This window comes from Styela clava, chromosome 7 (genome assembly GCF_964204865.1).
Source record: "Styela clava chromosome 7, kaStyClav1.hap1.2, whole genome shotgun sequence".
Classification (NCBI taxonomy): domain Eukaryota; kingdom Metazoa; phylum Chordata; class Ascidiacea; order Stolidobranchia; family Styelidae; genus Styela; species Styela clava.
Genome location: NC_135256.1, coordinates 20,942,619 through 20,959,308, shown reverse-complemented (window position 1 = coordinate 20,959,308; position 16,690 = coordinate 20,942,619). Strand labels below are relative to the sequence as shown.

General features: G+C 36.6%; 2 protein-coding genes across 2 annotated transcripts; both read left to right on the top strand.

The window, feature by feature from the left end:
* The first annotated feature begins 8,980 nt into the window (after window positions 1-8,980).
* LOC120327504 (4-trimethylaminobutyraldehyde dehydrogenase-like) lies at window positions 8,981-13,139 on the top strand. The gene has a single exon (XM_039393811.2). The coding sequence runs from the start codon at window positions 9,600-9,602 to the stop codon at window positions 11,133-11,135; it is 1,536 nt and encodes a 511-aa protein (XP_039249745.2). The 5' UTR covers window positions 8,981-9,599; the 3' UTR covers window positions 11,136-13,139.
* LOC120328682 (tetratricopeptide repeat protein 14-like) lies at window positions 12,946-14,913 on the top strand. The gene has a single exon (XM_078114208.1). The coding sequence runs from the start codon at window positions 12,946-12,948 to the stop codon at window positions 14,776-14,778; it is 1,833 nt and encodes a 610-aa protein (XP_077970334.1). The 3' UTR covers window positions 14,779-14,913.
* The last annotated feature ends 1,777 nt before the right edge of the window (window positions 14,914-16,690 follow it).

Below are 16,690 nucleotides of genomic sequence, written 5' to 3'. Positions count from 1 at the left end.
GGTTTTCTAAACGCGGAAATAAATAGGTTGTATAGGGTTGAATTACTGATTGAACGTATTCTCGCCAATGTGTGCATTTTACTGATGTACCAGTTGCATTTTACGGGTCGATGTTAGGGCGATTGAAAACCTTCAAACTGCTGTGTTTCTATATCGTTATCTTGTCTTGATAAACGACTTTGGATAAAAATCCAAAGATATAGACTGTAAAGCTACCAATAAGAGCAAATGCTATAAAGTGTTATAAATAAATATACTATGTCTAATCCTGCATGTATGTACTTGTATATGTACTTCTGTGTGTACTTGAATAAGATTTACTGAAAGTACCAATTTCCTTAACCTGTATTTGATAATATCGATGTTTATTGCAATGAAAGTAGGCTGGGATTGAATAAAGTTAGGTCTCTACCCTCGCCCTTCAGGTGTTGAAACAGAAGGAATGACAAAGCAACATTGCTCCGTATAATGTAACACAAACAAGGTTGTTGTAAAGCATTCTATTCTATCATGTCTTACTACAGATATTTGGTGAAAACCTGGCCTTCAATATGCTAAGTTTACCTCTAATAACACTTTATGCATTTCTGTATTTTTTCAAATTTCTGGGTTAAGTACACTTATTGGCTAGCTCAGCTACAGTTATCTATACTTATGGTGCTAAGTTCTAATCGTGTTCTCTGATCCCTTGCGGCTTGGAATTACTCGTCACTGATGCACCGTAACCTTTATATATTGATTTATGGCTGTTCAAGTTTTCCTTTCGCGTAATATCGCAGCAGTATGCAGCAGCGAAGTGTGAGGTCAATCTATCTGTTAAACAATTATCGCACAATTGCGTTTGATGTGATATTTAACAACTGCAATATGAACTCGGTGACTTCCGCATTGTAATATATTACAAGAATTCTTTCCGATTGTAATGACCCTGTTTAATTAACGTAATCATTATCGGATTAACCACCGCAAAATGAAAGGAATATAAGTAAGTGTTTGAACTGCGATGTGATGTGTGGGAAAAGCACAAGTTGGGTAACCATAAATATTAACTCTTTCTCTCTCTTGGATAGCCTTTCCACAATACATATATAAATAAAAAACAATCAATAAATTATAGTGGGTAAATAAACCCAAATTTTTTAACATGCTGATGATGTTACTCTGATTGTTCCAACCGTGTTTTATTGATATTTCTATGACAACGCCATATCGCCTATTTTTTAACTGCGGTAACGACTAAGTGTGGGTCAAGAATACAAATTAGCGGATAGTGTTTCATACGACACTAGAGTGCCAACTGCCGGGTTACCAGGTCTCACTAAACAACGCGCTCTTCTTATTTAGTGGCCTGTGTGTAAGATCTACATGCATATTTCTACTGCTCTAATACTAAAGATATATCATAGTCTCATCTCCGATATAATTTATTCTTCTGAACTTTTATTTTGAGATTAAATAAACAATCAAGAGTTTTTTTTGTATGCACGTTGCATTGGCGAGCTCCTATGCTTCATTCAAGTTTAATCATTAATCAAGATCTTAGTCACAAGCTTGTGTTCGCGATAAAATACTACGGAAGTTTCAGTATTGCCGCGGAAACCACACAAACTAAATTCGGTTTTGGAGAGCTGAGTTGATAGAAGAAAACGTTGTTTGGGCTTGTTTCAACTCTTGCGTTTTATGCCCCGAAGTGCATAAAACTAAAGCACAACAAGTATTGACAGGAACTCATGTCAAAGAATTGACAGAAATTTGAATTATTCATTCAGAATTGAAAATTCTCAATGGTGCAGTTTGGAACGTTCTATATTTAACGCCCCGTTAAAAATTTCGAATGACGCCACACTGCGTTGTGTTACTTACACATCCACAAGCAAGATGCCACAAATTGCTACGCTACTAGTAATATTTATAATCGGTAAATCCGACTTGAAAAGAATTTATGTGCACGTGGGCGGGAGAGATATTACATAAAAGTGTTCGATTTTACAGAACTTTTGTGTGACGAGGTTCTGTGTAATAGCATGGTACATAAACAAGAGAGCAATTCTCAAATATATGGACACGAAAGCCAAAACGTAGAAGTACGGGTATGAAATCTGTCACAGTAGACTATCGTTACCGGAGTCGACACGACTTTGCCTGACCATCAAATAGCAACGAACGCAAACGCGCAACCCCCACAAGGTGCTCGATTTTCAATTTTGATGACGTCATTCCACACAAAAAACGAATCCCATAGAGCCCACATAAATTTTTGAAATAACTAACAGTAATGGCCTTCTAGCGAAAAATACAATCTACCATTTAACATGTCAAAGCAATTGGTTCAGTGATCAAGTTGCAATACATTGCTGTAAGCAAATTCTAAAGTTTTCCATCAACCTCGAAATGAACCTATGGTGATCGTTCGTCATTTTGTATTTTTTTGTTGGTGATGGTGATGGTATTCTTCTTTTCTTTATCACGTTGTTATTGTTGTTGTGAAGAACTTGCGTTTCTCTTTACCTACTGCTTTGCACAGTGGTCAAAGACTGTATTTGTCGCTAAAGGGCTGTTACTTTTACTTATTTCAAACATTTTTGTGACCTCAATGGGTTTCGTTTTATCTATGAATTTTTGTGTGATAAGGTCGTCGAAATTAAAAACTACGCACTTTGTGGCGTTCGCGATTATTGCGTTTTTGTGGTAAGTCGAAGTCGAGAAGACTACGGTACCGGTACTGCAAAAGATTTAAAACCCGTACCACTTCGTTTTGGCTTTCGTGTCTAAATAATTGAGCATTGCTCACTTGTTTATAGGCTACTGACATAACATTCTGTGTGAGTACCGTGTGTGAACATTCCGTGTGGCATACTTTCATTTATATGACATCGTGACAGCTGTCTTCCGTTTTGATTTTGCAAATCCTTCCTGGTGGCCAGGCCAAGTTGTGAAGACTGCGGTGTCGGTAGTACTATGAAAGGTTGCATACCGGCACCCGTACTAGGCTACTTCATTTTGGCTTTCGTTCCCACATATTTGAGCATGGTGACCTAATTAATTAAAACAAATATTCCATGAATTACAGATTCCAGAGCAAATATACGTCGGGCATTTTATATAAAGTCATTGCTGCTTATCGAATCTTTATAAACATTATCATGTGTGCTATTGTTGGTGAACGAGCACGTGCATTACACGTTATAAACTTTTTTTGCGAGATTTGCTCGTTTCCAGGTGTTTCTGTTTAATGGTTTGTTCGTTTCATCGATTGCTGTATTTTTATCATGCCGAAATAAATTGTATTGTTGGCTAACATACTTGATTTATATATATATTACAGTCAACCGGCCATTTTAAGTAAGCCTCTGACCAGATTTCAATTTTCATTTAATAAAAAAATTCGAAAAAAAATCTCATTTGCAGCTATTCGGATTTTTGATAATCAAGAATAGTGGAAAACAACCATCAATGCCAAATTTCCACGTGCAAAATTCATTTAATGCCTATACACATATAGATACAAGGCATTGTTGTGGAAGGGATCAAAATAAATAATATATATATATATATCGTCGCATGAACACGATATCATATATTCGCCAGTGCTAATATTGCACATAGGTGCGTCACTTGTGTGCCAGACAAACTAATCTGGAGCGATCATTGCATAATTACAACATCTGTTGATATTAGTATGTCAATGACGGACTAATTCAAACCAAATATGGCTTTCGAACGAGCTAACTGAAATAAATTTACCAACTTTCGGCTACTTATATATCAGATGAAATAATTTTTGAAGACGTTGAAGAGTTTTGTGGCAAATTAAAAAATATGCTTGTTACAGTAGCTAGTATGTCTCTCGCCAAAACTAAACCATATACAAAGCCAGCAATGATGAATTCTCCAAACCTATAAGACTGAAACAAATCGCTTACAACAGGATGAAACGATCTGTGACACCTTTCGATATATTTAATTTTAAATGTTGTCGAGCGTTGCACGTCTGGGAATGCTTTAGGCAAAAAACCTGTTGGCAAACTTATTGTAGTTCTCTCGGCAAATACTCAAACATCAATGAACTATGGCGAAAAGTTCGAGCAATGTCTATATAGGTAACAATCAATTTAAAATTGCAGCAATAGTTGATAACAATCAAACTTTAGTTGGTGAATCAGAAAAGGTCAATGTGTTTGGACGTTATTTTAACATCAGCCAGCTTCTTTAATAACTATTCCGGAAACTTTTTATTACTAAAACTACAGTTTGAAGAAACTTATCAAGTTGAAGTAAATAATACGGACAGCATTCTAGATGTTTCCTTTTATGAATGTAAACTTGAGAACGTTTTGCGACCGTGAAAGAATACGTCCCCCGGATATGATGAAATATGTTATCCTATGTTCAGACACTTGCCCCATAGATGCAAAATGACAATTACCTGCTCATTGGCGCCCCTCCTCCATCGTAGTTCTCATATTAAAATCTAACAAACGCTTTAAACTTTACTTGAGGTTTCGTTTGCTTTCACGATTCTATAATCAGTTTTATCTATTTTTTTTATTATTTTTTTATCGTCCATTGCTGATTATGGAGTCGAAATAAACTTATACTCGACTCAAAGAATCATTATATTATCATGCGGCGTGGCGGTGTGGCTCATCGTGCTAAGCGTTAGGAATACGCTCGCCACCGCACCTCTGATTACTCTGCGTGGGTTCGCAGGAATCGAATTCGAATCTCATGCGGGGATGGTTATGTGCGAGAGGATTGCTGGACTCCTCGCCGCCATGGGGTGGTTCACGTAACCACGTAGGGCGAGAGGCCGTGGTTCGCCATATGGTTAAGCCGTTATATCGGCTTTCCTCCCACCCGGGGTAAATCTGTAAATCCTATCCTATCATTCAGACCAATTTCGTTGACGTTCAACTAATGTAAGGTAATGCAACGACTAATTGTAAATCGCTTGCAACAAATGGTATTTTGAAAAAAAACTTTATTTTAATAACGACGAAACAAACACATCATCGCTCAACAACCGACAATATCATTTGGATACAGATACATTTACTTTATTTCGAAAACTCCACAATATGATAATGCAAAAAAAAATTAGACATAGTGAAATCTTGAGAGCGAGCAAAACCTCTAAAAAAGTTAAAAACATGATGAGTATCATGTGCCCGCTCACCAACACGCATTCACAACAAAAAGCACAAATCTTGTTAAACAAGGCTTGGGCCAAAATAAACACACACAAAAATACGCGAATGTAATAAACTTTCGGGCTGTTGTATACTTTTAAAATACTCAAGCTGATAAGGACTGATTCGATCTGATACAAAGACAACGTGTGTAGGTAAAATGTGATAAGGTGGCAGGAAGGGGCAAAAAACATGAAAACTACATTGATTTGGCATTGGTGAAAATGTGATACAGTGAATCAAGACACATACAAACAAATCAAAACAATGCTGGTAAATTCTACGCTCAGGCAATTATGAAAACAATTATACATCAGGAAAACACTAACTAATCACTCGTAAATATGTAGGCTTATAGCATATATAATTGGTTAATGAAGCCAATATACGGTGACATCACATTCATTTACCAATTTATACATGCTATAGGCTCATGTAATCAATGAAGCCAATGTTCTTAAAAACAGTGAACACACAAAACTAAAACAATAATACGCCATGAAATAAATATGTAAAAACATTATGGATTGGTATGGTTATATCAGATCGTTCGAATGCTCATTTAGCATGTTATCAAAGTCATTGCGGAGAAAATTAGTTCACATGTGATTATGAAGAGTATTTTGATTCTGTTATATCTGTCCCCAGGAACATCTAATACAATGCCCATGATAGTGAAGACATGATGATAAAAGCTTTGGCAAATAAATATCTGTTCTGGCCGTGTCTCTAGAAGTCAGGGTGGTCCAAACCTAGGTCCGCGGGCCACATGTGGCACGTCGCTTCATTATCTGTAGCCCGCGTCGCATTAGGAGAGTAATCAAAAAATCGCATTTCGTGTCGTAAATTAAACAGAGAAATCTTTCGACATATTGTTACATCACCAATGTCAATGAATTGACTAGTGTTATGGCTAGCTGAGGCAACTAGCGAAGTTGAATGATGTGCTTGGCAGTCTAAAATGTTAGCTTTCTGTCGTTTTGATCGGGGAAATATCCTAACAATTATGCATCACAGAAAACCAAAATCGAATGCGGATTCTATTAGTCTGGGTTGGCTATGCCGGATAACTAGATATTAATGATATGCCTAACGATATAATTCATGCCGGGTGTTTTTTGCAACCAGCCTAAACAGTATTACAAAAAAATTCTGTCTATATTTCAAAAAATTTAGTAATTACCCTTCTGTACCCTTATGATAATCAATCAATCTGCAGGTAATTGTAAGTTATTTTGTAAACATGAGTTTGAAAAGAAAGCTGACGAATTCAAACAGTTTTTAACTGGATGTGGGAAGGAAAATACCACAATGCTTACTTGATGTGTCGGTGACAAAAAAAGTGAATTTTAAATGGCATTTCAGATTCGTGTGAGCAATGAGCATTTTCCAAAGTAAAGATTTTGCTTTAAAATTCTATCTATGTTCGGAGGCACTTACATTTGCGGAAGCACTTTTTCCGTTATGAAGAGTAGATATAGAAAGACTTTCGCAGGTTTTAGTAAGTTTTTTGATGGTTTTTGCATGGGTTAGCTTGATAAATGGCAGATACTAATCAATGTGCTCGCACAATAAAAGTGTTTGTTTTGTATTCTACTGTAGTAGTTAGGGCTGGGCGTTTCGAAACATTGTTCGATACGTTTCGAAACACTGATATGTCGAATCGGCGCTCTTTCGACTTCCGAAACGGATATTATGACGTCATAGCAAATGCAACCAGAAATCAGTCAAGGTATTATTCAGCGATGTCCAATTCGAAATTAATATCCGAATTAATTCGAATATTGCGACTCCCAAATATCGTTTTTAGTGTTTATAAGAATATTGAATATCGCGCACAAGTCCTAGCGCCGCCGTCCACGTTTTGATTGAAAACATTTCACAATTATTTCATTTTTTATGTTTTATCGTAATCGGAGACACTCTTTGCGACGCGCAATAAATGACTGCCGACATGAAATGATTCCAGTCAGCGCCGACTTGCAGTATTTATAACACATCGGGGAAGTTTTTGATTGAAAATATTTCAACATTGTCGAGATAGTCTGTGTTAGCGCGGCAATAAATATAAAATCAAATTTTGTCGTAATTAATCTTTTTCATCCTTCGTTTCGATAGTGACCGAGCATTTCTTGCATTTACCTCAAATGAAATAGCTCTTAAATATATATATATTATTTAATATCTATCGCAGATTTTATTGTTAGCCTGCCGTCGTTAATTTTAATATCGTTCAGTTTAAGTTTGTGGTATTAATTCAAAAACAATAATAAAAACACGATTTTCAGTCTCAATTCTCCGTCATTGGCGGATGGAATTTGTGAATCGGGTCCACTCATTTGATTACGACGATGATCGCGTTATAAGCAAAATAAAAATCAATTCCCCCCAGTAGCACAACAGTCAATATTTGTGGGAAGGGATAATTGTGGCCGAATTTAGTTGAACGATGTCGATGTCACGCTGACAATAAACAGTCAGTGAGTTAATGTTAATTTTACTGAATAATTTAAAACATTTCTCTGGGCGCCTAGTTGTTCTTTTTTTCTGTGCTTAGCAAGATAGGCCACAATTCATAACTATTGTAATGTTTATTAAGTCCATTTCCCTAGAGCAAAAATAACTAATTTCACTCAATGATAATATCATGAAAGCCCATTTCCTATGTTTCTGGAGTTTAAAATGTATTCGGAATTCAGATTAAAAAATATTTTTCACAATGTACTGGATCACGAGGATCTGTGGCGTCGGATAAAGTAGAAAATGAGCATTGATACGTTGAGAGCCCCATATGCTATGTTGCTTGTGAGCCCCATCTCTAACAATGACGTAATTCGTATTATTCTGGTGCCATTTGGTCACTGCTTTGTCATTAAGCAGAAACCTTCGTGGAATTATCGTCATCGGTTCATGCTCACGAATTAGTCACCAGTGCTTCCATTTTGTGGTTTTAATTCTGGAAAATATGTGCCATTGTCCATTATATATACATTGAATTCGTTGGGTAATATTGGTGACATGTTTTACTGTCTATGACAAACGTGTGTTTCGTTTCGTTTCGACGGCAAAATTTGTAGTATATATATATTTACGGTTCACCTATTGGCACTATTGTGGCTCGCGAACAATGCAAAAATAATTGTGTTGCCCCCGGAGCCGACAAGCTTGGACCAACCTGCTCTAGGATAGGATTTACATATTTATCCCGGGGAGGGGAAAGCCGATGAGACGGCTCAACGATATGGCGAACCACGGCCTCTCGTCCGGCTACCATTCCATGTCGGGTATGGGATTAGTTAGTTATTTGTTTTCGGAAGCATGGACTCGGTGGTGGAGGAAGCCGTAACCGACCAGCGCTTACGTGAACCACCCAACGGCGCGAGGAGTCCAACAATCCTCTCGCACATGACCATCCCTGCATGGGATTCGAACCTGCGAACCCACGCAGAGTAATCAGAGCTGCGGTGGCGAGCGTATTCCTAACGCTTAGCACGAAGAGCCACACCGCCGCGCCTAGATATAAAAAAACGCTTACGACATGGTCTGGCGTTGTGGCCTCTTATAAAAACTGTATAATATTGGGATACGTGGCCTTTTTTGTGGATCAAATCATTTTTGTCCATCTGTACTTTTCAAGTCCGTATCGGTAACACAATGTCCGATATACTTAAAATCGATGATAGACTTCCTCATAGTAGCGTGTTATCTCCACTTCTTTTTAAATGCCATGACAAACGATTTGCCTTCTTCGGACATGGCACTCTTTGCGACGACTGCAGCATTTGGGAAGTTACGTGTTGATCATCTTTTTACAAAGGTCCAAGCTAATTTAAATAATATTAATTGCCGGTACAATTTTTGGAGGTTTCGCCTGTCGAAAACAAAATACAAAGCCATTCTTTTTACGAGACGGAGAAGGATCGGATTCTCACGGTTGAGAACAGGAGAAGGAGTTCAAATACTGGTACCATACGGTACTTGTACCGGTACTTCTCAGTACGGTACCGTACCGTACCGGTCTGTACGTGGAGTCATATTTGATTCTCGATCATGACTCAAAAGTTATATTATTTTGTTATTACCGTGTTGGGGGAGTTATAAGTGTACTATAGTCCGATAGTTAACCAGACCCATTGCAGCATTAGGCTACTTGTACCTGAATACCTAGGCTACAGGTACCGTATCTGGGTACCGGTATCTAACATTTTGTCTAACAGTCTATGATCTATCTAGTCCACCTACGGTACGGTACTGACTACTGTCAGACTGTCCTATCAAATCTATGCTGTTGCAACAAACGTCTGAACGTGGATTGAAATCATCTTTGATCACATTGTTAAATTTCAGAATTTAGTATCTCTATGCCTGCACATAGTATTCACATAGTATAATTTCTGAAGTTAGTCAATAATGTCGATCAGGATTATCAATGCACAGTCGACCAGGCAGCTTCAAAGGGGATTTGCATCATGGACTAGTTATTTAAGCAATCATTCCCTGAATTTTATAGATGGTAAAAGGATGAAAACTTTGGATCCTACTCAAGAAAAGTTGAATCTTGAAGAACCCGCAACAGGCAGCATATTAGGTGCGATACAAAGTAGTGGGCGAGGTGATGTTGATAAAGCGGTCAAAAGTGCTGTTATTGCTCAACAAGAGTGGGGTCAACGATCTGGTCCAGAAAAAAGAGACATATTAATGGAAGCTGCAAGATTGCTGCGGAATCGGAAAGAAGATATTGCTCGGGTAGAAGTGTCTGACACAGGAAAACCAATGTGGGAAGCTATGGGTGATGTGCAATCCGTGATTGATTCTGTAACTTATTTTGCTGGGATTGCTCCAACAATGTGTGGGCAACATTTTACGTTGTCTGGGGGTTCATTTGGGTACACTAGGAGAGAGCCGTTGGGTGTTGTTGCAGCTATCGGTGCATGGAATTATCCGATTCAAATGGCTGGTTGGAAGTCTGCTCCTGCTTTAGCATGTGGCAATGCTGTTGTCTTTAAGCCATCTCAGTTTACGCCCTTTACTGCAGTCATTCTCGGTGAGATCTACCAGGAAGCAGGATTACCAGATGGATTATACAATGTTATACAAGGTGGAGCAGAGACTGGTAACTTTCTTACGTCACACAATGATATTGCGAAAGTAACATTTACTGGCAGTGTCGAAACTGGCACTAAAGTAATGACATCTTGTGCATCTGGAATTAAACATGTGACTCTCGAATTGGGTGGGAAGTCCCCTTTGATTATATTTGATGATTGCAATATTGATAATGCAGTTAAGGGTGCCATAATGGCCAACTTCCTTTCTCAAGGTCAAGTATGTTCAAACGGAACGAGAGTTTTCATTCAGGATTCTATTTTTGATGATGTAATATCTCGTTTGGTGAAACATACTAAATCAATTAAACTGGGGGACCCACATGCAGATGATACACGAATGGGACCAATGATAAATGCAGCACATGCTAATAAAGTTATGAAAATGATAGAACGGGCAAAGACGGAAGGTGCTGAAATAATGTGTGGAGGTGAATATATTACCATTGATGATTCGAAGATGAAAGGAAAATTTATCAGTCCTTGTATTTTGAAACCTACTGATGATATGGAGATATCAAAGGAAGAAGTATTTGGTCCAGTCATGAATGTCTATTCATTCAAAACTGAAGAGGAAGTGCTTAATCGGGCAAACGATACCAAATTTGGTCTTGCATCTGGTGTTTTCACCAATGATCTTAACCGTGCTCACAGGGTGGCTGCTAAATTACAAGCTGGGAATTGCTATGTTAACAATTACAATATTTATCCAACTGAATTACCTTTTGGAGGAAACAAAATGTCTGGTATTGGAAGGGAAAATGGCACAATAACTGTGGACTATTTCACACAACTCAAAAGTGTTTATGTTGAGAATAATGATGTTGATTGCCCCATATAACCATGAGCATGCAGTTTTAATTTTGTAATTTCACTATGTTCAATTCATATGTTTTAAGGTTTAGAGAATAAAGGGAAATATAATTTAGAGCCGTTGTATAATGAAACTATGCTTGAGTTCTGAATTTTTACAGAAAATTGCAAAATAGAATTTTGTAAAATAATTGAAATGGAAAAATTTCGTCAGAAAAATTATTTATCTAATGCTGCTATGCATTGACATTTGTGCTGCTGAAGGCAATGAATACTTTCTGTCTTGTTTGTTTATTTATAGTTTTCTATTTATTATGTTAAATGAAGTTTCCAATCATGGTGAAGTTAACTTGGTATTGATTTAATTTCTTTCTTGAAAAACCCAGAGGCTAATTACCAATTATAAATTCAATATCTGAAATTTCATGAGATATATTTCAATGTTTTGAATTCTAATCTACTTATCTAATGCTATGCAACTATCTTTTAAAGATAAGTTATTTAAATTCTACCATTCTGTATCATGTTATATAGCTTTTGTTTGACAAAACAGTATTAATTTTGCTGAATTCTCGAAACAAGCTACGATTGGTGTCCCAAATATAATGATTTTTTGCCTTGGTCGATTTCTCTTTTGAGCATAATGCAAGGAATATCTTTTGAAGCATTGGCAATCTTGTGTTTTGTTCTGGATAAAATTTTATTGGAAATGTACTTGTGTGAAAGGTAATTGTTACTTGTAAGTTAAAAAACACCTTTATAAAGTCACTAAATGCAATGATAAGAATGAAAATGCAAGGAGGTACATAGTAATTTATTGCACCCATGATGTTATATGTATGTCAATGTTGACTTTTGTAATAGAACATTTTTTCAAAGCTGCAATTCACCCAACCCCAAGCTAAATTTTCTCAAAATCTTCTCAGATACGAAACACATCACACAGTCCTTTTAAGTGTTTAATTTCTTTATCTTTGTTTATAGATATGTTAATGAATTTCCAATTCGCCAATTCTTTGTGATACCAACAAACAACCATAGTGTGTGTAACAAGCCTTATCTAGTTTGCTTAATGAAATAGCTTATGAACAGTGACTCCCATCTTTTACACTACACAACACAGATATCGAAAAATTCTTATTCAGTTTTTTCATGTAGTGTATACTTTATATTATAGTATACTTGTCACTGTCAGGATAAATTTCTGTTAAGTAATATGATGCACCATGATTCCCATTACAACCAATTATTTTGTTTATTTCATTTCATCCAATACAAGACTAGGGCATCATAGTTATTATTAATGTGTCTTCAAATAATGTCTTTATAAAGTTATTAATGCACCATGAACACGGTGTGTTTATTAGTGAAATTCTCAAATTGGGTAATGTTGGAGATGGTTCTTGGGCTTTTTGGTATTTTAGGCAAGACTTTGCTGATCACCAATGTGTTTGAATGAGTGAACCAGAAAAAATCGAACTTCCTAATAGTATCAGATACAATTACAAATTTAGGAAAGTTTGATTTTGATGACTTTTATATTGTTTGCTGGTGCTATGTTTGTTTTATAATACATACATATATCCTCACATATAAGCCGACCTCCTAAAAACGGCTAACCACTGAGTTTGGCAATTTTTTTTTAGTTTTGTACTCTGCTTTTAATATGTGAGGATATACAGTAATTGCCCAAAGTTTCATGTTCTGCAATTCTTATACTGATTTAGGTAAATGTTACTTTCATTTTGAATACTGTTGGAAATCCCTTGGAAAACTAAACTAAGAAAAACTAGTTAATAACAAGCTTCTAATTTAAAATTGTACAATTTTTAGATTTTATGCCATGTATTATGGATGGAAATTCACATTGTGCTTTATCGTTGATCATTCACAGTGGCAAATTGTCCAACTTTGTTCAAGAAAAGTCAACATTAGTCAATTTCAGGCCACAAGAAAAAGAGAGCTGGCAAAAATGGACACCAAAAGAAAATACAAAAGATTTCTATGCTGTATGCCCTCCTCTTGATAGCTTTATGTCACTGGAAAAATCTGATGCTGTGAAGCATTTATGGAATAGTTTTGAACGGGGCGACATTGTTGTTGTCAGAGTTTCTTCAATCTTTGGTAATGGCTTAAACGTGAATTTGCTCTCATTTGATGCAGGAAAATCAAGAGAACTGGATAAATATAAAATAGATGCCTGGTGCTCTGTTTCAGAAATTCCCAAAGTAACAAATCACGAGGATGTTCTTTTGCGTTTTAGCGTTGGGGATATTTTACGATGTGCCATAATTCATGTAAATATAGATGACCTTGAACTTGAAGTAAGCCTGAATGTATCAAATGCGAGTTTGGATCATAATGTAGAAAGGGGAAAAGTTGAACCAGAGAATTTACCACTCGCTTACCAAAGACAAGTTTCTATGGAAGACTCTTATGAAGATGTTCTTTGTAAAAGTGTTGGTTTTGTCAATCCAGGTTGTGTGGGATATTTGATGTCTCGTTTATGCATACCTTCACAAAGTTATATTTCGATTACGAAAGCATTGCATAGCAAACGATATATGAAAGAAGACTATGCTGATCATTTGCGAAAAAGGCAAAGCAGAAAAGTTGCTGATGCCAGTGTTAAAAAGGGCATAAAGAAATTCAAGTCCGAAAATTACATTGAAGCACTCCAGGATTTTAACTATGCATTGGACATGGATACAGAAAATGTGGATGCATTAGTAGCGAGGGGTGCATTGTATGCAAATCGTGGTACAATGTCTCGTGCAATTCATGATTTTGAAGGTGCCTTAAAAATTGAACCAGACCACAAGAATGCGAAGAAGTATCTTGTTGCAGTGTTGATAGACCGAGCGAAGCAAATTGGATCTCAGATGCATGACATAAACCAGGTTAAAGAAGTTGAGAAGTGTTATCTAAAAGCCTTAAGTCTAGATCCAAATTGTAAAGAAGCAAGACTGGCCTTAGATAAAATTGCAGAGGAAGACAAAAACGCTGAAAAAGGTTCTGATTCTGGCTCATCAAGTGAAACAGAAAAATATGCAGCTGCCGCTCGTAAATTAAAGAAAATTTTGAAAACAGAATCAAGCATAAAAAAGAAACGAAGGTTATCTAGTGCATCTGTAGGTTCTCGTAGCTCTCAATCGAAATCAAAAAGATCGAAATTATCAGGTTCTAAATCAGATTCAAGTTCATCTTCAAGTTCTTCATCGTCTTCTTCAAGCAGTGGAACTGACTCGGAGGATACCAGTTCGTCGACATCTTCTGATGAATCATCCAATCGTACGAAACATAGTAAAAATATTCACATTAAACCTATAAAGGCCACTGACAAAAAAGATAAACAACAAGACGTGGTAAAAAGGAGATCCTCTCCAAAAACTAAAAGTATGGCAAATAAATATAACAGTCAATTACCTAAAGAAAAAGGATCCATGTTAAAACGAAGACATTCTGATGTTCCCAGGGCTATCATTCAATCCAATGTAAGAAAGAATAACAGGAGAAATGTTGAAAGTAGGAGGTCGTTTGATGCAAACAACCAACATAATAAGAGACCTCAAGCAAATATTCCATCTACAAATTTAACAAAAGTAACTAAAGAAAATTTTACAAATATTTTAAAGGAAATATCCAAATTTGAAGTTCATCACAAGTCATGAGCAAAATGTATAAAAAATGAAATGCCCATTCAGTTTGTTAGAATGTTGCATGAAACTGTTGTGTAGATTTATGTACTGGTATGTACGAGCCGCTGCTTTGTATAAGATAAAAAGATATGATAATTTATTTTTAAACTCTGTCATTGTACAAAATATAGTGCACAAGACATGGCTAGATCAGAAATTGAAAAAAGCCAAAACTATAAATCATCTCGAGCAATTTCGCATTGTGACAAAATATGGAAGAGGAAAACCACTACGAGAATCGGGCATTTCTCTACTCGGTATTAGTAATTCTCTCAGCATCCAATCCGTGATTACCAAGCAATCGTCGAATGATGATTTTTTCTGGATCCTAGGGTGTAGCATGGTCGGACCAACCGCCGGTCACAGCTTCTTCATCCGATTCACAATTAATTATTAATATTATAATTATAAGGTTGTACTTTCCTCCACGATAATATTCGGTCGGTAACGTGTTTTATTATTATGTAGGGCAAAGTTTCCATAATTCTACGGTTATAACGAGGCTTACTTCTACAACATTATTAGATTGGTGTTCAGATTAGGATAGGATTTACATATTTATCCCGGGGGAGAGGAAAGCCGATAAGACGGCTTATCCATATGGCGAACCACGGCCTCTCGTCCGGTTACCGTTCCAAGTCTGGTATGGGATTAGATTTACTGTATTGTTTGTTTTCGGAAGCATGGACTTGGTGGTGGAGGAAGCCGTAACCGACCAGCGGTTACGTGAACCACCCAACGACGGCGAGGAGTCCAGCAATCCTCTCGCACATTACCATCCCTGCATGGGATTCGAACCTGCGAACCCACGCAGAGTAGTTGAGGTGCGGTGGCGAGCGTATTCCTAACGCTTAGCCCGTTGAACCACACCGCCGCGCCATTATAAGTTGTTGAATCGCGATCAAGGTAATTGCCATGGAAGAAGAATCTGCACGGTGGTCTGTTGTGTACTTTATGGTCCTGGGCGGTGCCGATAGAATCCGAGGTGGGTATGGTTTTGGAAGCAAGGAAAATAGTGTATAAGTTTATTTCGACTCCATAATCAGCATAACAATACATTTGACAGATAAAAACAAATAAATAAAAACTGATTATGAAATCGGGGGAGCAAACAAAACCTTAGATAAGGTTTATAACGTACAAAATATAAGATGGAAGGTTTTGCCAAGAGGAAGTGGTACGTGTTTACTCACCTAAAATTATTAATGCACCCATAATTATGCACCCACCAGCTACACACACACACAACCACTGAGAAGTTATTTAAGTAAGAATAAAACGCGATAAATTTAGGGTATACTATACAGTAAACAAAAAATAAATACTAGAAAAGAAAAAAAATTATTTGCCACACCATATTGATATTTTTGTAATGGTTGTCATTGCCAAATTGATCGATCTTCTAATCGTTATTTAAAATATAAAAGGAAGATTCTATTGAAAACATATTGCCAAGCTGATTATAGTTGGGAGTCAAATGCCAAGTTGCTCAACCAAAGTTGCCAGAATTGGGTGCATGAAGAGGTGGGCGAGACCATTTCATTCCCCAAATTAGAGCCTATTATTGCCAAATTATAGTCCAGATTGTAATAAGTAATTAAAGTTACCGGTAACAGTAAAATTACTATATTTAAGTAAAGTAGGATGTGGAAATAAATTGGTTACAAAGGGTGTAAGTGAGGTTTTTCATTCCTGGGTATTGATTTCAGACAAGGATATAGGAATAAAGTTGTTATTTCACAGGATATGGAGTCTTTTTTTGATTTTTTTCTTATGTGTTTTACTTCATTTAATCACTTTGAAGTAACCTGAAAAACAAAAAAATAAAACCGCGAGTAGATGTTTCAATGATTGGGTGAAGGGGAACGCTCTGAACTATTTATTA

Bases quoted from the DNA above. Each gene is read 5' to 3' on its own strand.
- LOC120327504 (XM_039393811.2), top strand. From the start codon at position 9,600: ATGTCGATCAGGATTATCAATGCACAGTCGACCAGGCAGCTTCAAAGG.
- LOC120328682 (XM_078114208.1), top strand. From the start codon at position 12,946: ATGCCATGTATTATGGATGGAAATTCACATTGTGCTTTATCGTTGATC.